The following is a 24,749-nucleotide window of genomic DNA, read 5'->3' as shown; positions in this document are numbered from 1 at the left end:
CTGGGTGTCTGAGGATAGCTGGTCATCATCTGGGCACAGGAGCATGGAATCGAGCATGCTCTGAACTTCGCGTCCGTAAACAAGTCGAAATGGTGTGAAGCGCGTTGTCTCTTGTAAGGCTGTATTATACGCAAATGTAACGTACGGCAGCACCTCGTCCCAGGTCTTGTGCTGCACATCGACGTACATTGCCAACATGTCCGCAATCGTCTTATTCAATCTTTCTGTAAGGCCATTGCTTTGTGGATGGTACGCTGTGGTTTTGCGATGGTTCGTGCAACTCAGCTCAAATATGCGGTCGATCAGCTGTGAAGTGAAAGCTGTCCCTCTGTCGGTAATGACGTAGGAAGGGGCGCCATGCCGCAAGACTATGTTGTGCATGAAAAACTCTGCTACTTCGGAAGCTGTGGCATGAGGGATTGCCTTTGTCTCAGCGTATCGAGTCAGGTAGTCAGTAGCGACTACTATCCATTTGTTTCCGGCCTGCGACGAAGGGAAAGAGCCAAGGAGATCCATTCCAATTTCGTCGAACGGAATGCGGGGTACTTTAACGGGCTTGAGAAATCCGGCTAGCTTCTGGGGCGGTGTTTTACGGCGCTGGCATTCGCGACAGCTTCGTACATGGCGTTTCATCATCATCATCATCATCATCAGCCTGATTATACCCACTGCAGGGCGAAGGCCTCTCCCATATCTCTCCACTTAACCCGGTTCTGTGCTAGCTGCATCCACTTGACCCCTGCGAACTTCTTAATCTCATCCGCCCACCTAACTTTCTGCCGCCCCCTGCTACGCTTTCCTTCCCTTGGAATCCAGTTTGTTACCCTCAGCGACCATCGGTTATCCTCTCTTCGCACTACGTGTCCTGCCCATGTCCATTTCTTCTTCTTAATTTCCACTAGAATGTCGTTAACTTGAGTTATTTCTCTGACCCACTCTGCACGCTTTCTATCTCTTAATGTTACCCCTACCATTTTTCGTTCCATAGCCCTCTGGGTTGTCCTCAACTTAAGTAGAACTCTCTTGGTTAGCCTCCACGTTTCAGCCCCATAGGTGAGTACAGGCAAGACGCAACTGTTGTATACTTTCCTCTTGAGCGATACCGGTAAGCTGCTAGTCATAATCTGCGAGTGCTTGCCAAACGCGCTCCATCCCAATCTTATTCTTCTTGTTATTTCCTTTTCATGATCCGGATCTGCGGTTACTACCTGTACTAAGTAGATATATTCGCCTACTACTTCCAGTATTTCGCTACCTAATGTAAACTCCTGTTCCTTCCCGAGGCTGTTGAACATTACCTTAGTCTTCTGCATATTGATTTTCAAGCCTACCTTGTGGGATTCGGGCTTGCTGCGGCTGCCCTTTGCGCGGCCGCCGCCCGCTTCCCAGTTGTTCTCCCCGTTCCCTTTCTCCCGCCTGAGGCGGCGGAGAGGGGCTCGAACGACTTGTCACTGTCGTTCGGGCCACAGCTCCGCCCTGGCGTCCCAGTGGCTGTTCTCATTGGCGCCTTTTGGCGGGAACACGGCACCGCTTCGACAGCCGCGCTCGCGCCACTGTCCGAGCGGAGCCCAGGGGGAGACTCCTCCGAGACATCGTAAGGTGCGTACGCTACTGTTCTTGTCTGCCGGCCTTTGTCCGCGCAGACCAGTGTGTACTCGAGTTCGTCTGCTCCGGGTCGTACCTGAGAGCGCAACTCGAGCCTGTCGATCGTGATCCAACGATCCGCGACAGGCGTACCTTGCGGTGGTTGCCCACCCTCTCTCAAAGGAACCCTTTGGTCACTGCGAGAGAGATCAGAGCACGCCCTTGCGTGCTTGCGGCGCGCACTCCGTGTCACTTCGTGCGCGCAGGGGAGCCTAGCTCCTCACGCGCTCCCTTGACACGGTGACTGCGTATGTGTGTGTATGTGCGTTTGTAAATATGTGTATATGTGTGCGTATGTGCGTTTGTAAATATGTGTATGTGTGTGCGTATGTGTGTGTGTGCCGCTGGAGGATGGCGTTTCAATAAACGTCTCCTTTGTGAACTCGGAGGTTTGTGTCCTTGCAGCGAAGTGCTCTCCTCCCGATGGAGGTTGAGTGCGCGCTGCAGTGTTCCAGTGTGCGCGTGGTGACGGCTGATCGGGGCTTCGGCTCGCGCGACGCTCGAACCCGCGGTGGTTCGTGGCCTATGTCCACGTACAAACCACAACCTTTCTACTTTTCCTGTCTAGGTCATCAATCATTATTTGCAGTTCATCCCCCGAGTTGCTTAGCAAGGCAATGTCATCAGCAAATTGCAGATTACTGAGGTATTCTCCATCTACCCTTATCCCTAACTGCTCCCATTCCAAGTCTCTGAATACTTCCTCTAAACATGCTGTGAATAGTACTGGGGAGATTGTGTCTCCTTGCCTAACACCTTTCTTTATAGGAATTTTGTTACTTTCTTTATGCAGAACTATGGTTGCTGTGCAGCCACTATATATATCTTCCAGCACTTTCACGTACGGCTCGTCTACCCCCTGATTTCGCAATTCCTGCATCACCGCCGAGGTTTCAACTGAGTCAAATGCTTTTTCGTAATCAATGAATGCTATGTATAAGGGCTGGTTATATTCCGAGCATTTTTCTATCACCTGATTGATGGTATGGATATGATCGATAGTAGAGTACCGTTTCCGAAACCCTGCTTGATCCTTTGCTTGATTGCAGTCTAAGGTTGTCCTGATTCTATTAGCGATTACCTTAGTAAATACCTTATACGTAACAGACAGTAAGCTGATTGGTCTGTAATTTTTAAGGTCCTTAGAGTCCCCTTTCTTGTGAATGAGGATAATGTTTGCATTCTTCCATGCTTCCGGTACCGTCGATGACACCAGGCACTGCGTATACAGGGTGGCCAGTTTTTCTAGCACGATATCCCCCCCGTCCTTCAGCAAATCTGTAGTTATCTGATCCTCTCCAGCTGATTTCCCCCTTTTCATAGCTTCTAGTGCTTTCTTGACCTCTTCCTTCGTCACTGGTGGAACGTCTGACTGTTTTTCCCTACCGCCAATCTCATTACGGTCCTGATTACTTTGGCTACTGTAGAGATCTGTATAGAACTCCTCGGCTACTTTGACTATCTTGTCCATATTAGTGATGACGTTGCCCGCCTTGTCCCTTATCGCATACATCTGGTTTTTGCCTATGCCCAATTTCTTCTTTACCGCTTTAAGGCTTCCCCCGTTCTTTACAGCATGCTCAATTTTCTCCATGTTACACTTCCTTATATCGGCCACCTTGCGCTTATTGATTAGCTTTGATATCTCGGCCAATTCGATCTGGTCTGTTGGATTGGAAGCTTTCATACTCTGCCGTTTCTTAATCAAATCTTTCGTCTCCTTAGACAGCTTACCGGTATCCTCTCTAACTATCCTACCGCCTACTTCTACCGCGCACTCAGTAATGATATCTCTGAAATTATTGTTCCTTGCCTCTAGGGTAATGTCGCCATCCTCAGTTAGAGCTGAATACCTATTCTGTAGCGAGATCCTGAATTCTTCTGCCCTCCCCCTCACCGCTAATTCGTTGATGGGTTTCTTTCTTACTAATCTATTGCGTTCCTTCTTCAGATTTAGGCTAATTCGGGACCTCACCATCCTGTGGTCACTACTACATGTAGTGACATGGCGTTTCACTGCTGCGGAAAGTCCTGGCCAGTAATACATGTTGCGCACTCGAGCAAGAGTCCGTGAGCAACCCAAATGACCAGACGTTGGCTCATCATGGCAAGCAAGGAGAATATCCTCACGGAGCTCCCATGGCACTACCAGAAGATAAGTTCTGTCTTGGCTCTGGGAGTTTCTTTTATACAAGACGCCTTGCCGTATGCAGAAGGAACCAAGGTGCCGAGATAGGTGTCGAGGCAGAATCGTATCACGCCCTTTCAGATAATCGATGAGTGGAAGGATGTCTGGATCAGCTCTTTGTCGATCCCTGAGCTCAGATGCGCGAGGGCTCCTAGAAAACCGCTATCGTCATCGGCTGTAGTATCGCCAGTGTCAACGGGTGCTCGTGACAGCGTGTCGGCGTCTTCGTGTTTGCGGCCGGACTTGTAAACAATAGTTATGTCAAACTCCTGAAGCCGTAAACTCCAGCGTGCAAGTCGTCCAGATGGGTCTCGCAGATTTGCCAGCCAGCACAAACAATGATGGTCGGTGACGACTTTAAATGGCCGGCCGTAAAGATAGGGACGAAACTTCATAGTAGCCCATACGACCGCCAGGCATTCCTTTTCTGAGGTGGAATAGTTCATCTCGGCACGAGAGAGAGTGCGGCTAGCATAGGCTATTACTCGCTCAAACCCGTCTTGATGCTGAACAAGGACCGTGCCAAGACCGATACTACTGGCGTCAGTGTGTACCTCAGTGTCAGCCCCTTCCTCGAAGTGCGCCAGAACAGGGGATGTTTGAAGGCGCTCACGAAGCAAAGAGAAGGCCATCTGCTGCTCAGAGTTCCACACAAAGGAGGTGTCCTTCCTTGTAAGGCGCGTCAGAGGTTCTGCGATCTGAGAAAAGACCGCAATGAAACGCCGATAATATGCGCACAGGCCGAGGAAGCGCTGAACAGCCTTCTTATTAGCTGGAACGGGAAATCGTGCGACGGCAGCAGTCTTATCGGGATCCGGGCGCACCCCATCAGCGCTTACAACATGGCCGAGGAACTTGAGTTCTGTATACCCGAAGTGGCATTTCTGGGGCTTCAGCGTGAGATCAGCAGAACGGAGGGCTTCCAGGACAGCTCGAAGGCGTTCGAGGTGTTGATCAAATGTTTCGGAAAAAACAACTACATCGTCCAAGTACACAAGACAGATCTGCCACTTGAAGCCAGTGAGGACGGTGTCCATCATCCTTTGGAATGTAGCTGGGGCAGAGCACAATCCAAATGGGAGTACTTTGAATTCATATATGCCATTTGGAGTGACAAATGCGGTTTTTTCTCGGTCTCTTTCGTCTACTTCGATTTGCCAATAGCCGCTTTTTAAATCAATAGATGAAAAATACTTCGCACGTCGCAATCTGTCCAGTGAGTCATCGATGCGCGGCAACTGGTATATATCTTTCTTTGTCAGATTATTCAATTTTCGATAGTCGACGCAAAATCGAAGAGTGCCGTCTTTCTTTTTGACAAGGACTACTGGTGAAGACCACGGACTTTGTGAAGGCTGCACAGCACCATCATCCAGCATCTCCTGAACTTGCGTCTGTATCACTTCTCGTTCTTTGGCAGACACACGATAAGGCTGCTGTCGTATTGGGTGAGCGTCGTCATAAGTAATGATGCAATGTTGTGTGATGGGCGTTTGACGAACCTTCGAGGAAGAAGCAAAGCAGTGCTTGAAGTCTAGCAGCAGTTGCTCTAATTCCCGCCATTTCTCCTTTGACAAGTGACAGTTAATGTCGATGTTGTCAAGAGATGGCTCGTTAGTTTCTACTGCCGTGAATGCAAAACAGACCGGATCGTGCGCAACATGGTCAGTAAAGCGATAGCAGTCCCCGGGAACAAGTGTCGGTACTCATTAGAAAAATTTGTGACAAGGAGTGCAGCCCGGCCATTGTGAAACGACAATAAACTTCGGGGAGCGCAAATGCCATGAGCAAGCAGGAGTGTATGGTTCGCCTCCGCTACAGCATCACCGGTACGGAAATCGTCACAGGTAACTTCCACGAGAGCACTGCTTCGCGGCGGCAGCGAGACGCTCTGAGCGGAAACATGAAGTGCGGTATTGCAAGGACTGCTACTATCTTGTTCGGTAGATTGTTCCATCGAAAACGTGACGAGTCTATTTCGCAGGTCGATAACTGCTCCCTACTCCCGCAGAAAGTCAATGCCGAGGATAAGGTCACGGGAGCAGTCACTTAAAACAACGCAACTAACGACGAACGTACGTCCGTTAATCTGAATGCGAGCCGTGCACATCCCCTTTGGAGTAACTATATGACCGCCGGCGGTTCGAAGGTACACACCTGGCCAAGCAGTGAGCACCTTCCTCAAAACAGTCGCCATGCGACCACTCAAAATTGAATAATCGGCACCGGTGTCCACTAATGCATTGACCGTAGTGAGACCCTCTAAAATAACCGGAATGTCCAGAGAAACGCTTTTTGCTTCCCTAGGTGACGGTACCAGCAGCTCGCGGTCGGATCGAAGCGGCGACGACGGGAGGTCTTCAACGCAGCGACTACCAGCGGCCTCGCCCCCGAAGGTCGCTGTTTTCAGTTTTCCCGACCAGGGCTAGACGAGCGGCCTTGTTCCTCTCGCGAGGAACCGTGAGTGAACGAGGAGGAGCGCCTTGGCGAAGGGGAACGGGGCTGACGCTGCGAACGAGATGAAGAACGCTGCTCCGCCAGGTACTCCTCAATAACTCGGGGTCGTTGACCAAACCGGGGAGGAAGCGAGTCGATGCGGAAGCCGTGGAGACCGAGGCGTCGATACGGACAATCCCGGTAGAGATGTCCTGTTTCACCGCAGTGGAAGCAAAGCGGACGGCGGTCAGGCGTGCGCCAAATGTCGGCTTTGCGTCGGGGCAGCGGACAATTGTCGAAGTTCTGCACTGGCTGCGCCGAGGGCAGCGGAACTGTAGGTGACGCGAGAATGGGCGGTGGTGAAGGGGGAGCCTGACTCTGCAGAACTTCCGCATATGTGGGACGATTGTCGGTCCCCGACAGCAATGGCGGGCTCGGAACTACAGGCGAAAGAGGGCTCTTGAGTGCCTGCCGCGCCTCCTCCCGCACTATAGCGGAAACGGAAGATGGCGATTGCTGCAGAGGGCTCCAGAACTTACTTAGTTCTTCGCGCACGATGCTGCGAATCAGTTCGCGCAATGCATCGGGATGCCGCTCTGAAGATGCAAATGATTCCGCGAGTGTGCTTGTATGAAAAAGTCGGTCATAAGCCACGGCACGTTGGTGTAGCACCTTTTCCATTGTGGTGGCCTCCGCAAGGAATCCGTTTACAGTCGACGGTGGGTTTCGCACAAGGCCTGCGAACAACTGCTCTTTCAAACCCTGCATCAAGTGCCTGACCTTTTTGTCCTCGGACATGGCGGGATCGGCTCGCCTGAAGAGGCGCGTCATGTCCTCGACGTATGCTTGGACACTCTCATTTGGCCTTTGGATGCGAGAGTGAATGGCACGTTCTGCATGCTCGCGACGATCTGCGCTAGTGTGAGCCTCGAGCAGTTGACGACGGAATTCCCACCACGAAGTTAATGCTTGCTCTCGGTTCTCGAACCAGATACGGGCGCCGTCCTCAAGGCTGAAGTAGACGTTCCTTAGTTTGGCAGCATCGTCCCACTGGTTGAATGCAGCGACACGTTCAAACTGAAGGAACCAGACCTCCACATCCTCAAAGAGGTCCCCATTGAAAGTCGTCGGTACCCGAGGGGCCTGCAATGTGTGCGACAGGCCTGTGCGACGCCCGTCACCTGCTGCGCTGGAGCACTAGATGTCATGGCGGCGGGTGATGGCTGAAACTCCGGAGACAGTCCCTGGAGCCGTCGACTGGAGCGATGCACGGGGGTGTCCAATGGTACAGGGCTGGCGCGACGTCTTGTAGATGGAGATTCTTGCATAGGCGATCGTTTTTCCCAGCAGCTCCGCGCTGCTGGGAAAAACCTTAGTCACCGTGTACGTGACAATATATATATATAGGGAGGGGGTTGAAGCTTGAATGGGTCCGGTAGGGCATAAACGTAAAGGAGGGGACACACGGTGGAAAAACCAAAACTTTAATCCGACGTTTCGGCCGGGATCCGGCCTTTGCCCCTGCCGAAACGTCGGATTGAAGTTTTGTTTTTTTCCACCGTGTGTCACCTCTTGTCCGTTTATATATATATGTATATATATATATATATATATATATATATATATATATATATATATATATATATATATATATATATATATATATATATACTAGTGCATTTTGTTCATCTCAAATCAGCCAGCGTAATGCCCATTCCTATTGGATTCATGTGTGGCGACTCCCTGGTGGGCGTGTGCCATTATCATAGGGCACAACAACCTGCACTCCTGCGCATTTGAATTCTGCTCTTGTGTGTAACTACTGTTAACCTATCAGCGACAGGTCCCAGACTTCAATAAAAGCGCAGGTAGAAAGGGACAGGAAAGCCAAGAGAATAAAGTAGCGCGAAACGCAGGACAAAAGAACAAGAGACGACAACAAGGGTTTCGCTTGTGTCGTCTCCTGTTCTTTTGTCCTGTGTTTCGCGCTGCTTTAAAATAAATCCAATCCAACTCGCCCAGTTTTCTATACTAATAAAGCGCTCACGTCCAACTGTTTATTTCACCAAACGTGCCATGTATACATATATATACCAGCAAGTCTGAAATTATCTTTGTTCTTTCTACCTGCGTTGTTATTGAAGTCATGATTAACCACTAGCTCAACGAGCATCAATCTTAAATAGGTCCCAGTTTGTAAGCATTCTTAGTGAAGGTTCTCAGCGTAAACCCGCATTTTCTGAATATGTTTAAGACAGTATTTTTACCCCATTCTCTTTGGTGTCTATGTCCATGAGCAATGATACTTTTCAAGTCCACAGCGAGGTTATATTTATATGACTTCCGCAGATGATACCAGAAAATTTCCCCTGGCACTTCAAGCACTGCTCTTGCAAACTGAACCAATAAATAACTGACATTAACACTTGGGCAACTTTTTGCAAATTAATTTAATTTTTTTGCAAATTAATAAGCCTTTTTGGCTTCCTTTGAGTAAGCTGCACAATAGCAGAATATGATTTCTGCGGTCTGATAAATCACTAGGTATACACTTTACAGCCGATATGGACGACCACATCATTTGCTTGATTATTAAGCCTATAAAACAGTTGCATCAGGCGTTGCTATACTTATAGGGTTCGTATGTCTGTTAACTTGCCACTTTTAACTCTTTCTTATCATCAGTAATAAATCAAGGACGTCTGACACTGGCAACATCAACAGCTGAAAATATTAAGCTTACTCTTTGCAGAAACGGATCATACACATCCTACGAAAGCCCCGTATTTTTTCCTCACCTCAAGCTTTTTTCCAGACGCTCAAGATTATACCAATAAAATTAGTACATAACTATACACGTAAACTTGCAATAATAAAAACCGATGACACTGTGATTAGACTCATTGATTCTGAAAAAAACAGTGTATGATGTCCGCAGATTCGAGCCTTCGAATATTAAAAAATTCGGTACTAATTGCGGACTGTTACACTGCTGTGACAGTCTTGTTTTGCCAGAAAATTAATCTAGTTCTTGCTGCTGTTGTCATTACTTCGAGCCCTGCCTCTCAATTTATGTATTGCCTCTTCCCCCGTATTGCTTTTGGGTGTTCCCTTTGTAATGTGACTTAACCTTAATAGAAAAGTTGGCATCAGGCATTTCTCTATTTAAAAGGTTCGTATATCTGTTAACATGTCACTTTTAGCTCCTTGTTATCATCAGTAATTACCCTGACTGCTCATTGGAGGGTCACATGTTAAAATTAAAGCTCAGCTACTTTGGTCATCTGATGAGAAGAGAGGAGTCGCTGGAGAAGGATTTGATGTTGGGAAAGGTTGAGGGTCCCCGGAGAAGGGATAGGCAGCGAACGCGATGGTTAGATGGCATCCTCGAGGCACTGCAGATGAAGTTATGTGATGTTAAGAAGATAGTGAGAGACCGGAAAGCGTGGCGTGACATGGTCCATAGGGTCACGAAGAGTCGGACACGACCGAACGACTGAACTGAACTGACTATCATCAGTAATTAACCACGGACGTCTCGTATTAGCTACAACAACGGCTGATAATATTAGGCTTACTTAATTTTTTATTGCTTACTCCCCTGTAGTCCTTTTGGATGCTCCATTTTTATTATAAGCATAATAGAGTGCAAGTGCATGCATAGTTTTTCGGCTCAAAGCTCAGCATAATAAATTAGTATTATTCTCGGTTTTATTTCTGCCGTTAACAAAACTGAAATGAAACTTCGAACGTTGAAAGCCATGAATATTCTGAATATATGTGTATAGCAAGCCAGATATGTCGTGCTCAAGGGAGCATCTCTGTGTGCGCTGGAATTTATTCCATTTATTTTTCTAAATGTGTTTGCTTCGATCGTGTCATTTCGCCCTCTGTGCTCACTTATCCCTAGCTGTGACCGCAATACGCATGCTTGAGAAGATGATGCACTCACCTGCTTCGAGAAGCTGTCTGGAAGCCCGAGGAAATTCATTGATTGCAGGACCCATTTCATCTTGGACGTCTGAAACCAGAAAAACGGAGTCCTTTCAATTCCGTGCTCCTATGCACACATAAATGACGCCATCATGGTTGGTAATCGGTCTCCCCTAGAACAACCAACCAATTCCACGCTGGCAGTGTCTGGCCCTACTTAGGACCAAACACACGCCGATATTAAAATTATCATGAGAGCTAACATTATGACATAATCTGATTATTGCATTTCACTCCATATAGGTGAAAGTATACCACCTTAAAAGATATTTCTTATTTTCGATTATTTCAAAAGCAGTTTGTTCGTATGATTGGCCACTAATGTCACAACAGCCTATTAATACCAATGTCGTCGCCTGCTTGCCAGAACGTTCTTGCAGGCTAGTTAGTGCATGGATTTTGCTGGATGCTAAGCGCGGGAAGACAGGAACACTGAAAACAAGAGAGGACACGGCAGTACTTGCATGGCCCCCCGTAACGGTGGCCGCTAGGAGTTTTTTTTCTTCACCCATTTGACATTTTCTTGCTTCTTTGAGAAGCCTCAGAGAATTCAACTTGTTTCTGGATTGTCGAGGAGGCCGAAATCGTAGGCGTTATTTAAGAATACAGAAGCATCTATTCATGAGAGTTGTCTCGCTCGAACATAAATGTCAGCGCATTCCACACCAGATGACGGCTGACAATTCCATTACTCGATGGTTTGCGGAAAAAAGGATTTTTGAAAGAGTTCAGTTTTGTAAGTCTTTATCGGGTAGGTGCGCTAAACTTCAACACAAGGACTAAGACTGGTAGCTGCTCGAACTTTCAGCTGTTTATTACATCTCTGCTTGTATACAAACATACCAAGAAAACACGTGTCAAATACGAGTGCAATTCATCAAAACTGCTTTCCATCACGCTGCCTGTTAACAACTGGATCTCTCTGTTCGTCAGCGCTATCGACGGATCGCTTATGCATTACGTGGAACTGGCCCGTGCCATTTCGTATGCTTCAAATATTATTCTTTCGCGCCTGACTGTGAAATGCCTGATTATAGCAGTTTCCTCGAATCTTGATATGCATTTTTACAGCTATTAACGTGCTTGGTGAGGTTGTTTGGGTCGTTATATTTGCCCCAGTGCCTTCGATATTCATTCAATCCTATGTTTATACATCTTTCGGTCTGGCCCACGTATCTCCTGCCGCAAGATAGAGGAATGTTCAAGTTAAGCGCGCCTACCTGATGATGGAAAACCAACTAGCCGCCATTACAGCATCTCTTGTATGTTTTATTCTCTTTAGAATGGCTGAGGCGTGACAATTTCTTTTTTGGGGGGGGCCGGAAGCAAATATTTATTTTTTGGTAAACATATTTTGCGATGGAAAGGAGTTTATTATTGCTCCCCTTGATTGCAGCCAGGTCGAGTGTCCGTCACTGATAACGTCGACCTCTCAAGATAAATCCCTGTTGGCAAAGCGTTACCATGTTAACTGGTGATGTTCACCTACCCAGCGTGGATTGGGTCTGGCTTATGGACAATGTGGTGACAATAATGTTATTTTCGATATCATGGTAGCTTTGAATTTGATTCAAATGGTTAGAGAACCCACCCGTGACAGTGCCCTTCTTGACTGTTTTTTTGTCAGTGAAATTATTTCTAATGGCTTTTTGAGTGTTGAGCGTGGCATTTCAGATCAGACGACACTGTGAGCAGTAGCTATCATGCTCATTTTTCTCCATATAATTAAGATATATGGAGAAAAATGAGCATGATAGCTACTGCTACCACCCCGTTTCAAAAGGGACGCTCCTATATTCCATCCATCCATCCATCCACTGTCATAATAGACTACCTAGAAACTTCTTTGGTTATTAACGAGAGCGGTAATATTCATGTTTTGTGGAATAGGTTTAAAAAATCAATACTTTGTGCTATTGAAACTTTTGTTCCTCTGAAAAAAATAAAACCGTATCGAAGGAATCCTTGGGTCACCCGGGAAATTATACACCTGAAACGCAAAATAAAACGACATCGTAGGCAACTTAAGGCTCCTACTGCAACCTTTCAAGAATTAAAACACGTGTTAGCACGGAAGTTAATGATGGCAAATAACCATTACTACCAAGTTATTCTTCCTTCATATTTAAATACAAATCCTAGCAGATTTTGGAGGCATCTAAGTAAGAGAAAAGAAGCGATAGGTAGAGTAAAAACGGATGAAATCGTGTTACTTGATAGCCAGAAAATTGCGGATACTTTTAATCAATACTTTCAAAGCGTTTTCGCATTGAAACCTCTCCTTACTAAGCCGAAAGAATGTATAGATCCTCGTAGTATTCCTTCCATCTCAACAGAAGGCGTATTATCATTGCTACGCCAGCTTGACACAAAGAAAGGCTGGGGAGTGGACAGTATTCCAAACACTTTTTTAAAACGCTATGCTTCACAGATTGCTGAGTATTTAGCCAACATGTTTGAAGTTTCCTTCCGTACAAGCGATTTACCTTTTGATTGGAAAGTAGCATGTGTAGTGGCTATTCACAAATCAGGTGATCGATCAATACTATCCAATTACCGTCCTGTATCAATAACTAGGAGCTGTTGCAAAATTATAGCACACATTCTGGCGGGTATCGTTAGGGATTTTCTCAGTGACAAAAACGTTTTATCACCTTTTCAACATGGATTCCGAAAAGGAATGTCAACAGTTACCCAACTTGTGTCAACTGTTCATGAATTATCCTATGCTCTTGACAATTCCGGCCAAGTTGACATAATGTTCTTGGATTTTGCGAAGACCTTCGATACGGTCCCACACAATAAACGTATTCATAAATTAGAGCTAGTAGGTCTTCCACGATACTTAATTCAATGGATAGATGCATACTTGGAAAAGAGCAGTCAGTTTGTTGAGGTGAATGGTGCCGTCTTCGAATCACTAGGTGTCACTTCGGGTGTACCGCAGGGAAGCGTATTGGGTCCTTTAATATTTCTTATATATGTAAATGATTTGGCTGATGCTATTCTAAATTCTGTGTGCACATGATTATTTGCAGATGATTGCATAGTACTTAAGCAGATAAGGGAAACTTCTGATCATGGTATTCTTCAAGCCTCTATGACCAATGGTGTGTGGAATGCAGCATGAAAATTTTCTTCATTTCTTTTCTTTCTAGAGAAAGGGGCAGCCGAGGCTAAAGGTTGAAAAACCTGACGAGGCCTCGGCACCCAAGCAAAGCACCCAACCAAAATAATGCATATAATATTATTTCACTATACAAAATAAACCGCATTACAGACATATACAATAAAATCATAATTGACCACCCAGTCACAAGCTGCTAACATAGGCGATTGATTCATTTGCTCCAGCCAAGAAAATTCAACCAAAGTGTTAAGATCAACATACAGAAATCTTGAAATGTTAGATTGGAGAAAATTCAATATTGTTCGCAATTAGGTATGCTTTAGTGTTACGTTTGAATGTGTTGCTTCTAACGGAGAATTCAACATTAAGATTGGGCCTGTTGAGAACAGAGGGAACTTGGTAGGTTAGCGTTTGTTTGCCGTAGTTTGTTCTAACTTTAGGGACAAGTTTCTTGTGGGTTCGAAGTTCATATCTCGCTAGGCTATGATCTGGTATTGATGCACGTAGCCTGTGCCGATGGATGTACTTTAACAAGTGGAAATAATAAATCTGATTGGCTTCTAGCATATCATGCTCGATGAATAACGGGGCAGTAGGCAAATGTTGTGGTCTGCATAATACTCTTCAATCGCTCTTAGAACCCTCTTTTGAACGACCATTAATCTCTCTAGGTTTCTGTGGGTTGTCGTGCCCCAAATGAGGAATGCATGGCATATTGAACGCTTACACAAACCGGTACTAAACTAGCGATCTTGTACAGGCAACCGGCAACTCACCAACTAGTTTGGAAACATGAGCGTGCCATGAAATATTTTCATTGAACCAAACACAAAGGAATTTATAGCCATTGACTTAAGTTGTGTTTGTTCATATCTTACATTTAAGAGATAGCGATCGCCAGTATTTATTGGTCGGAATATAATATAATTCGCTTTAGAAAGATTTAGGCTAAGTCTATTAACCTGCCTGTAGCCAGATATGTGTCGTGTTAGCCCAGGCAGGGGGGCGTAGCCGCACACGCGCCGGAGCGCTGTCCGAGCGCTGACACCGTTCTCCCAAGCGACGAAAAAGGCCCCCCGTTTATTATCGCAATCCGCTTTTATACACTTGCGCCGCAGATCCACTATCGCAGTCGTAGCTGCCCGTGGCTGCTGACGTGGCGCGTCGAGCCGAAACAGATGGTAACAGCAAATCCCCCTTTTGAAGCACTATTAACTTTACATGCATACACTTCAAAATGACATTGGAACACACTCAAGAAAACAAGACAAAACACAGTCACTCCAAGCATCAGTCGTCCACGCCCAGCCTTATGGGTTTGCGAACAACTCTGCCAAATCTGGTCGTAGTTACAATCCTAGCTTGAGAATTGCCACCGTCAGTCTTCGTCTGAGTAAGAGGCACCAAAGCTTCCGGAGCTTCGTCAAATTGATTGTCTACTCCAGTTAACAATCCGGCCGTGCTGGGCTGTTCCTGACTATCCGGAAACTAGTAGTTCCCACTATCTACCTGGTCGTTTGGGAGACGGTTAAGCATTCTCCTGTTTCAACGGGCTTCAAGCCCGTTTTCCGTTTGAACACGGTATGAACGCGGCTGTGGTCCTGCTCCGAGCCCTGTGCCTTTGGTGCGGAGATCGGTCACAAACACCACATCACCTGCTTCCAGCTTTGGGAGATTTTTAGACCGGTGACGTCGGTCGAAGTGGCGGCTTTTCTCCTTTCTGACTTTACGGTCCTTGGCTGCCGCTTCTTGCAGACAGAATTGTCCCGGATTAGGGTGCGAAGGCAGCATTGGGACTCTCGTCCTATGCCTCCTACCCATCAGTATCTCCGCTGGGCTGACGTTCAAAACACCAGGCGTGGCCCTATAAGCTATATAAGCTATAAAGCTAAGTAAGGGTCGTCCGATTTTAGAATGAGATTCTTAACCGTCTTTACCATACGTTCGACTTCCCCGTTTCCCTGGGGGTGCCTCGGACTCGAGGTGACATGACGGAAGCCATACAGTTTTGCAAATTTCTTGAACTCGGCACTGACAAATTGGGGACCATTGTCGGTCACCACACACTCGGGAATGCCATGTCTCGCAAAAATGCTTTTTATTCGGCTTATCACGGTAGCAGATTTTGTTGACGGAAGAATGGCGATCTCTGGGTATCGCGAAAGATAAGTCTACTACGACAAGATATTGCCGTCCCTGAATTTGAAACAGATCGACCCCTACTCTCTCCCAAGGAAAAGAGAGCTTTGGCGATGCAATCATCGGTTCGATCTGTTCTGGCATCGCGCAAACGTTGCACTGTTTCACGAAATACGCTATCTCAGTGCTACCAGACAGAACCATTAGCCACACTGCGGCCTTGGTGACCGTCATGCAGTTTGCTTAGCGCTTCCTTGCGAAGGGTCTGAGGAATGATAAGCTTCATATATTTGACCAGAAACCCGTTCACCAAAGTAATGCACGCACGTTCCTGCCAGTATGGCAGAAGATAACAGGGAACATTTTGTTTCCTGGGCCACCCTTTTTTGCACACTGTGCGCAAGCTTCGACACACTTCGTCTTTTGCTTGACCGTCTTTTACTCTTTTCAAGAAATCGTCGCCTGTTTCTAAACCCAGTAAACAAGCTTTCCAGTAAGCAGTTACCTCTGAGACAGTTAAACAACTTTCCGCTTTCGTACGAGCTAACTGCGAACGTGAAAGATTATCGGCAGTGGTTAGCGATTTGCCTGGTACATATAATACAGCAAAACTGTATCGCATCAGGCGCAGACGAAAACGTTGAATTCTTGGCGGCATAGCATCGATTGCTATGTGACCCAACAGCGACACCAATGGCTTGTGGTCAGTTTAAAAAACAACTTCCAGACCACGTATATACTCATCAAACCTTTCCGCTTCCCACGTCAACGCCAGCGCCTCCTTTTCGATCTGGGAGTACCGTTGCTCGGTTTTGGTGAGCGAACGAGAAGCGAATGCAACTGGTCTACGTTGCCCGTCTTTTTGCTTTTGAAACAAAACTGCTCCCAGACCGAAAGACGATGCGTCAGCTGAAAGAGTGGTTTGTAGCGAAGCGTCGTACAAAGCCATGCATTCCGCTGAGCAAATGAGCTCTTTGAGTTCTTGGAACGCTTTTTCCTGATTGCTGTCCCAGACCCAGTCCCTATCCTTGTGCAAAAGAACACGCATGGGAGCAGTCACTTGGGATAAATGTGGCAGGGAGAGGCCCAAATGATTCGCCATGCCTAAAATGCTTCTAAGCTCAGTAACGTTTCTGGGTGCTCTCAAATCTTTGATAGCACTGACCTTCGCTGGATCATACGTCTGCATACGTGGCTATGTCAGGTGATTCAAGTATCCGAGAGATGTCAGTAATTTATATTATGAACATAAGTGGTCCTAATATAGATCCCTCAGGGACAGCCTGTTTAATAAACTTGTTTGTCAGAACAGAAACCATTCACTGCCACGTACTGCGATCTATTACATAAATAGAGAGTTTTAGTTTAGCGTTAGAGTAAGTAGCGGTGCTAACGGAAATAAAGTTAGCGTGCCGCAAAAGACTCACCATCAGAGCTAGTTTTAGTATAGCGTTTAGCAAATGGTGCACAAACGTCAGGTATTAGCGATTGAGGATATATTCGAGGTACTTGCCAGCGCCGCCTGGTAAGAAAAATGTTCCCTGAAATGAAACAAGGAGTAGGTTGAGCCGCAGGGAGCCGAGACAATCTACTTTGAAGCCGCGAGCAAAGCGAAATCTTTAGAAGCAGACGAACGTCTGTGGCGCCTGTGGAAGCAGACGTGCTTAGAAGTGGCGAACGTCAGCTTCTACAGGTGACGTTCTTCTGCTTCTAAACGTTCTACTTTCAAAGCACAGACGGCGTACCCTTCCAGCGCTGCGCTACTGAACTGAAAGTTCTTCAGGCGTTAAACTATACCGTCGAGAGTCTTGTATAATAGTACGAAGAACTTTATCTAGGAGCGCGTAAGTCAGCGCGAGCTGACTTGTTTGAAGCCGACAGTTCGGAAATCTCGCTGCAAAGCAGAAGTGAGCCGACTGTATGCCACAACCGCTCGAATAATGGTCAGTGGGTGTATCTGCTGTGGACTCTGCGCTGTTCAGATTGCCGTTCCGATTCGAAAAGAGGATTTTGAGCAACTGTACAACTGGATTGCTGTGCCAGATACTTTCACCAGCGTCCGAGGCGTTATGGTCCTTGGCCGACAGGTGCTTTGTATTGCACTAAGACGGCTTTCGTACTCCAACCACTGGTGCGATTTGGAACCTATCTTCAGTCTGCATACATGAGTGATGTCCAACGTCATGGTTCAATCTACCAGCTATATTGTTGGTAGTTTTCCGCACCTGTTTAGTGATGTCAACAATCACAGCTGGCTGATGGAAGCAATAATCAGTGTGCTGACCGAGAAATTCGCAACAGTGAGTATTCACACAATTCATGATTTCTTTTTTTTTTTTTTACTGCTGTTTACGCTTCCAATCAAACCTAATACCACGTGAAAGGTAGCTATGCGCAGACCACGATTATTAAGCAGCGGGTGTTCTGATGCTCGAAATAGATACATGTTCCGCACTTCTCGCACAGGTGCGACGTTGTCATGAACAGTGAAACGTACTTGCATACTTCCGTTACACTGTGCTCCGACTCAGCGTTGGAAATTTTGATTATGCCGCGTGTCTACTGCTCTCTTCTGCTCTGAGGATTGATGGACGTATGCTGCAGGAACCCCGCTTGCATGCCCTCTTGAAGCGAGACTTTGAACATTTAAGAGGTGCATTCCAAACTTAAACGCCCAATCGAGGCTGGAAGCCAATTCGCTGCGTTCAGAGCGGTTACATCGTCGTAGGCGACCCAATTAGGCCTGGGAGCATCAGACTCCGAATTTCAACTACAAAGCTTCCTTACGCCCTGCACATCGTCGTCATAGCAAGATTAGTGAAAGCGAAAAATAGCAGTACCAGTACCTGCCCATAAACGTGCCAACCGGACCTGCAACGACTCCTTGTTCGTCTGGAGCGGAGGCTGCCCGATCCAAAGACGCCGCCATGTTTTCACGATAGATGCGCAAAAGACGCGCGCTAACTTCTAAAAGTTGCGTGCAAGCGCTGGCGCTAATTTGCTGTTAGCGCTCAGCGCATGCGCATTTCCAACCCGCTATTTCGCTAATCCCGCAATCGCCGCAAAGCCCGCTAAACTAAATCTCTAATAACTCCACAGCAAACTAGAAACTACGCCTCTTACGCTATGCCTCTTACGCCAGACAGCTTTCACAAGAGAATATCATGCTGAATGTACTCAAACGGTTTGCGAAAGTCTAACTTAATATCAAGAAAACTGTATTCCTTCGTGTATCGAAGAAAAAACATTTTAGCCATTTACTTATTCCCTACAAGGCTTCGATATTAAAGAAGTAGCAAGCGATAAGTATTTAGGGCTGACGCTTACCAATCAATTGGACTGGTCACTGCATATCGCAAAAATTTGTTCTTCAGCATTCTCAACACCCTGTTTCCTAAAACGAAGACTTAATCGCGCCCCCTCCAATATTAGGCTTTTGGCATGCAACAGATTCACCCGGACTAAGCTTGAATAGGCCTCTATCATTTGGGATCCTCTCACAAAAAAAGAACATTACTGCTCTTAAAATGGTGCAAAGGAAAGCCGTCAGGTTTATTTTGCACAAGTACAGCAAATCCGATTCTCCCACACAGCTAATAGATGAACATAACATCCCGCTCCTTTCAGTCCGCTGCAAAATAAGCCGAATTTTGCTCCTTCATAAGATTCTGTTACATGAAGTAAATATTCCATTAGCTAACTTTGTGCAACCTTCTACTGCCAGACGACAAACACATACTGCAACCGGTCTTTCCCCGAACAAATTCATTTAAATAAAGTTTTTTGCCCATTGGAATTTGCTGCCAGAGTTTATTTTCCAGAGCAGTCTTTTTGACAAGCCGCTTGAGATCATTTGCTTGGTTAGGCTGTTCAACGTTTACTATTATCATTTTATATTTGCTTCCTTTGTTCATGCCGAATTGTGCTGTGTTTTGTATTGTCTACCCTTTGGTTTGTTATGCTGTCGAATTTTGTATAATTACTATTAGTATTATGATCACTTCGTTTTCGCCGAATTGTATGATACCTTTCTTTTTTGTGCGTGATTGTCACCTGGTATGGCTTGGGCCTGCAGTATTTTGAAAAATGAATAAAATAAGGTTGGGTGCGAAGTTCTTGACGAGGACGTCGTTGCGCAGAGCGAGGGCAGGGGAAGAGACCTCTCCTTCTAAGTAGCCAGCTGGGTCTTTGAGCTCAGGGTCGGAGCGCAGCTGTTGAGCGAAATTACTGGCGCTTACCGGTCCCAAGAAGGCGTCGTCGCCGTCTTTTGGAAGCGCGTACACATTAGTCCACACACAGTTAGAAAGGTGTTAGGCAAGGAGACACAATCTCCCTAGTACTATTCACAGCTTGTTTAGAGGAAGTATTCAGAGACTTGGAATGGGAGCAGTTAGGGATAAGGGTAGATGGAGAATACCTCAGTAGTCTGCGATTTGCTGATGACATTGCCTTGCTAAGCAACTCGGGGCATGAACTGCAAATAATGATTGATGACCTAGACAGAAAAAGTAGAAAGGTAGGCTTGAAAATCAATATGCAGAAGACTAAGGTAATGTTCAACAGCCTCGGGAAGGAACAGAAGTTTACATTAGGTAGCGAAATACTGGAAGTAGTAGGCGAATATGTCTACTTAGGACAGGTAGTAACCGCAGATCCGGACCATGAAAAGGAAATAACAAGAAGAATAAGATTGGGATGGAGCGCATTTGGCAAGCACTCGCAGATTATGACTAGCAGCTTACCGGTATCGCTCAAGAGGAAAGTATACAACAGTTGCATCTTGCCTGTACTCACCTATGGGGCTGCAACGTGGAGGCTAACCAAGAGAGTTCTACTTAAGTTGAGGACAACCCAGAGGGCTATGTAACGAAAAATGGTAGGGGTAACATTAAGAGATAGAAAGCGTGCAAAGTGGGCCAGAGAAATAACTCAAGTTACCGACATTCTAGTGGAAATTAAGAAGAAATGGACATGGGCAGTACATGTAGTGCGAAGAGAGGATAACCGATGGTCGCTGAGGGTAACAAACTGGATTCCAAGGGAAGGAAAGCGTAGGGCGGCAGAAAGTTAGGTGGGCGGATGAGATTAAGAAGTTCGCAGGGGTCAAGTGGATGCAGCTAGCACAGAACCGGGTTAAGTGGAGAAATATGGGAGAGACCTTCGCCCTGCAGTGGGTGTAATCAGGCTGACGATGATGATGATGACACACTGGTCCGGGACAAGAAGTCTGCGTCGGAATGCTTGCGACAGGACTTTTGGGCCACTGTGATGTCGAATCCTGGGAGCAGTAAGCACCATCGCGCAAGGTGGCCGGAAAGGTCTTTCTGACCGGCGCATGATGATCACCTCGAATGAGAGACTGTATATGGACGGAAGTTCGACGTAGCCCAGATTCCTTCTCAGTCGTCGAGCAATTGGTTTCGGCTTTTGAGAGGAGAGCGATAACTTTCTCTACTCTTAATGAGGTTGGTGCCCAGACCCACGTTGCTTGCGTCGGTATGAATTTCTGCCTCAACGTTTTCATCAAAATGCCCGAAGAGAGGTGGTAAGCAATGCTTAAGCTCTTCGAATGATTCAGCTTGAGGTGAGTTCCACTAAATGGTACTTCTGCCTTCGCAAATAGCGTTAATAGTTCGAGTTCGCAGAGGCTCAAAAGGTTCTTGCGAACGTTGGTTGTACGCGCACAGCCCGAGGAATTGGCGCACAGTTGTCTTAACACCATGGTTGCGGAAACTGCGCAGTCGCAGCTGTTTTGTTGGGTCTGGACGAACGATGCGTCCTTGCTTAAGATGTGGCCCGGGAAAAACAGCTTCTCATAAGGGAAGTGGCAGTTCTCTGCTGTCAGCGTTAGCCCTGACGACTTGATTGCGTCGAGCATAGTTCGAAGGCTTTTTGGGTGTACAAAGGTCGAAGAGAAGAAAACGACGTCGTCTAAGTACACCAGACAAATATGTCGCTTCAAGCCATTGAGTACGGTATTCATTACTCTGGAACGTCGCGGATGCGGAGCAGGGGCCGAATGGCAATACTATGAACTCGAAAAGGCTGTTTGGTGTGATGAACGCCGCCTTATCGCGGTCTCTTTCCTCGACCTCAATTTGCCAGTAGCCGCTCTTTAAATCCATCGATGAGAAGTACCTTGCGTTGGAGAGTCGGTTCAATGTGTCGTCAATGCGAGGGAGAGACTAAACATCCTTCTTCGTTAGGGTGTTCAAGCGGTGGTAATCGACAAATAAACGAAATTATTCTGCACCAGAATGATTAGTGCTACCCAGGGGATCTTCGATGGCTGGATGACGTCGTCAAGAAGCATTTCATCGACTTGCTCACAGATGGCTTGACGTTTTCCCGGCGATACGCGGCAGGGGATTTCGCGCTGAGCTCGGGCGTGTTCGTCTATGATAATGTGATGTTTGGCAATGGAGTTTGTCGCACCATCGACGCCGACTAAAAGCATTTGTTGTAGTTTTTAAGGAGAGTGTGAATCTGAAAATATCTGCACTGGGGTAGTGCAGGGTGCATCGTCTGTCGGGCGAAGAGTGTCTGCCGAGGAAAGCCATCGTCAGGCCTTCGTTAAGGAGCCGGTTCGATGAAGTTCGTCACCAGCTTGTCCTCTACAGAAATTGGTGATATCTTTTGCGATTACGCGACCTCGTTCCATGAGAAGCTGAGCGCTTCATTTGACACCGCCTTCGGCGGACTCGATGTCTAGGCTACCCACGCAGACTACCACGCTTGATCGGCGGCACGGTAAATTTGTCAATTCTTCGCCAAGGACATTTACAGCGATGGTTTACTTAGAAGTTGTCGTAATAGGTATGACGTTGTCCATCGAAAGCTTGATGAGCTGTGATCGAAGGTCTTTAATCGCCCGATGTTGTGAGAAAATTCATACCTGGGATAACGTCTCGCGAGCAGTTCTGTAAAACCGCGAAGCTCGTAGGATAAGTGCGCCTATTTACTGTCGCTCTTAACCGGAAGCCGTAAGGAGGTTACCACTAGTGGTGCGTATTAACGGGCAAACCCATGTGGTCTTGACTTTCTTGATCTATGCGGCAAACGCTCCACTGACGACAAAATACTCGGCTCTGGTGTCCACTAAGGCGGTACTTGTGCGACCATCGACAGCAACTTCGAGGTCACTTGTTCGTGTCCTCGTATTGCATGTTAGCTTTGGTGTTCAATCTCTACTTCAACGTCTGCTGAGGTCGCGTCTGGGGCACACCGTTATCACTCCGCTGGGTGGCGGCATCAACTTATAGTTTGGTCGGGTTGTCGTCCGACTTGCCGTCCGGCGTAGCAGTGGAGTCAGTTTGAAGTCTAGACGCGTGATTGTGGAGGGTGCCTTCATAAGGAGCGTCGGCCTAATAGCTTGGTCATCGTTACTTGTCGTCGGTGGCGGAGGATCTTCGTTTTTTCGACGCTGAGCAGCCTCACCTCCAAAGGCTGCTGTCTTCAGTTTCTCCAACGGGGGCTGGGGTGGTTCCTCGCACACTGTCATCAAAGTTGCGGCCTGACGGGGCAACGCGGCCCCTATGCGGCGATGGAGACCTGAACCTACGGCTTGGTGGCACAAACTCATCTGCGCAGATAGTTGTCGAATCCTTGCGGTTGTTTACTGGGGCGGAGCCATGGGGCAGTGGTAGCGAAACATGGGAGAGACTCGTCGGTACGGGCAGTGGCGAAGGATATGGCCGGCCTCATCACAGTGAAAACAGATTGGGCGGTTGTTCGATATCCGCTAGGATTCGCATTTCTGGGGGCTTCAGGGTCGTTTGTAGGCTTGGCGGGCGGAGGCCAAGGAGTGACGTACAAAAGGAGCTTGTCGAGACCACCCAAGCATAGGTTTGGGGGTCTCGTCGTGGCGCAGGGCTGTGTAATGCGGCAGCGCAGTTCATCGTAGTGGGCTGTTGCGTCAAAGCCACCGCAGCCATTGGATCCATCGCGTAAGGGACGCCCAGTGCATGCTCGACTTCGCTGACGACGTCTGCAAGTGTGGCTATATGGGGCAGCTGGGACGATGTCAAGAGCCGTTGCAGATCTTCGGGCACGATATTGCGGGTAAGTTCCCGAAGGTTATCTCCGCATATATCTGAGACGTCATTGTGGCTTGCGGAAAAAGCCGTTGGTACTGGCGGGTTGGGGCGTCCAATAGTTTTTAGCGAAAGCTACACTGCGCTTGGTTTTAAGCCGTCGGCATCGCACCATGTTACCCTGGCACTGTGAAAGACGAGGGAGACGAAGAGGGAGAAGAATGCTCGGTCACCCGCAGCTAATGTTTTCCCTCCACATTCGGTTCAGCAGCGTTGAACCCTTCTCATTTTGTCAATTCTCACCGCTTCTTGAAAGCATTCCGACACAGTTTTGGGTGACTGCCGTAGGAGACCGACAAAACGTTGGTCTTTTACACCGCGTATCTGGATATTTACGTTGTTTCCTCCGTCAGGTTTTGATCGGCGCAGTGGAAAAGCGGTTTCATCTCTTCAGCATAAGACAAGACCGCTTCATTAGGGAGTTGAATTTAGAATTTAAGGTGGGCCGGAGCTCTCTGTTTTCAGATGACATTTGCAAACGCTATCAAAAACTCCCTCTTAAATGTCTCCCAATCCTTAACCAAAGCCTCGTAATTTTAGGACCAATTCGGGCAGAACCTTGAAGAGAAAAGTAGACGCCTTAATCTCGTTTCTTCCCTCCAGGCATTGTGCGTGGACACGCGTTCAAACATGTTCGACCAGTATTCCGCATCCTAATCTGGTCGTCCTTGGAAACAAGGGGGCTCACGGGGATAGGCAAAAACAACCGGTTTTGTAGCCTGAGCCATTGTCAATGTTGGGGCCTTCTTCCGGGGTCAAACAGGGTCCGACAGCAGACAGTGTTCGGGTTGGAGTCTTTGAAGTGGGCGGCTAGTTGGGGTACTTGCAGGCTGGTGCCCCAGGGCATCAGGAACTATGCTGATGCATAGTTCTCTTGAAGGGGTAGCCCGGATCTCAAAGGGCAGCACCTCCCTCAGATGTCACGTAGTAGTGACAAGCCCGGTAGCCAGAAATGAAGACACAGGCTTTGCACTCGAAAGAAAAATCTTTATTGGACTGATTTGCGCCCGCAGAAAAAACTAGAGGGCCGGCGGCGGCAATAACAGCAAACGTGCTTGTCGTTCGTTCGTAGCCGTTCACCCCCGTTGGTTGTAGTGGCAGCTCTAAGATTCTGCTGGCAATTTTA

General features: G+C 47.2%; 1 protein-coding gene across 1 annotated transcript in view; it reads right to left on the bottom strand.

Annotated features, from left to right (window-relative positions):
• LOC146194241 (uncharacterized) overlaps positions 1–24,749 on the bottom strand; it is a 390,061-nt gene that overhangs the window by 342,148 nt on the left and 23,164 nt on the right. Inside the window, exon 2 of the mRNA XM_084596032.1 lies at positions 10,221–10,289. Coding sequence (XP_084452158.1) covers positions 10,221–10,289 — 69 coding nt within the window. The remainder of the gene's footprint in view (positions 1–10,220; positions 10,290–24,749) is intronic.

Source organism: Amblyomma maculatum, chromosome 3, assembly GCF_055883805.1.
Source record: "Amblyomma maculatum isolate TAMU_Amacu chromosome 3, ASM5588380v1, whole genome shotgun sequence".
Taxonomy (NCBI): Eukaryota; Metazoa; Arthropoda; class Arachnida; order Ixodida; family Ixodidae; genus Amblyomma; species Amblyomma maculatum.
Note: the sequence above shows the minus strand (reverse complement) of the source record. Positions and strands in the feature narration are given on the sequence as shown.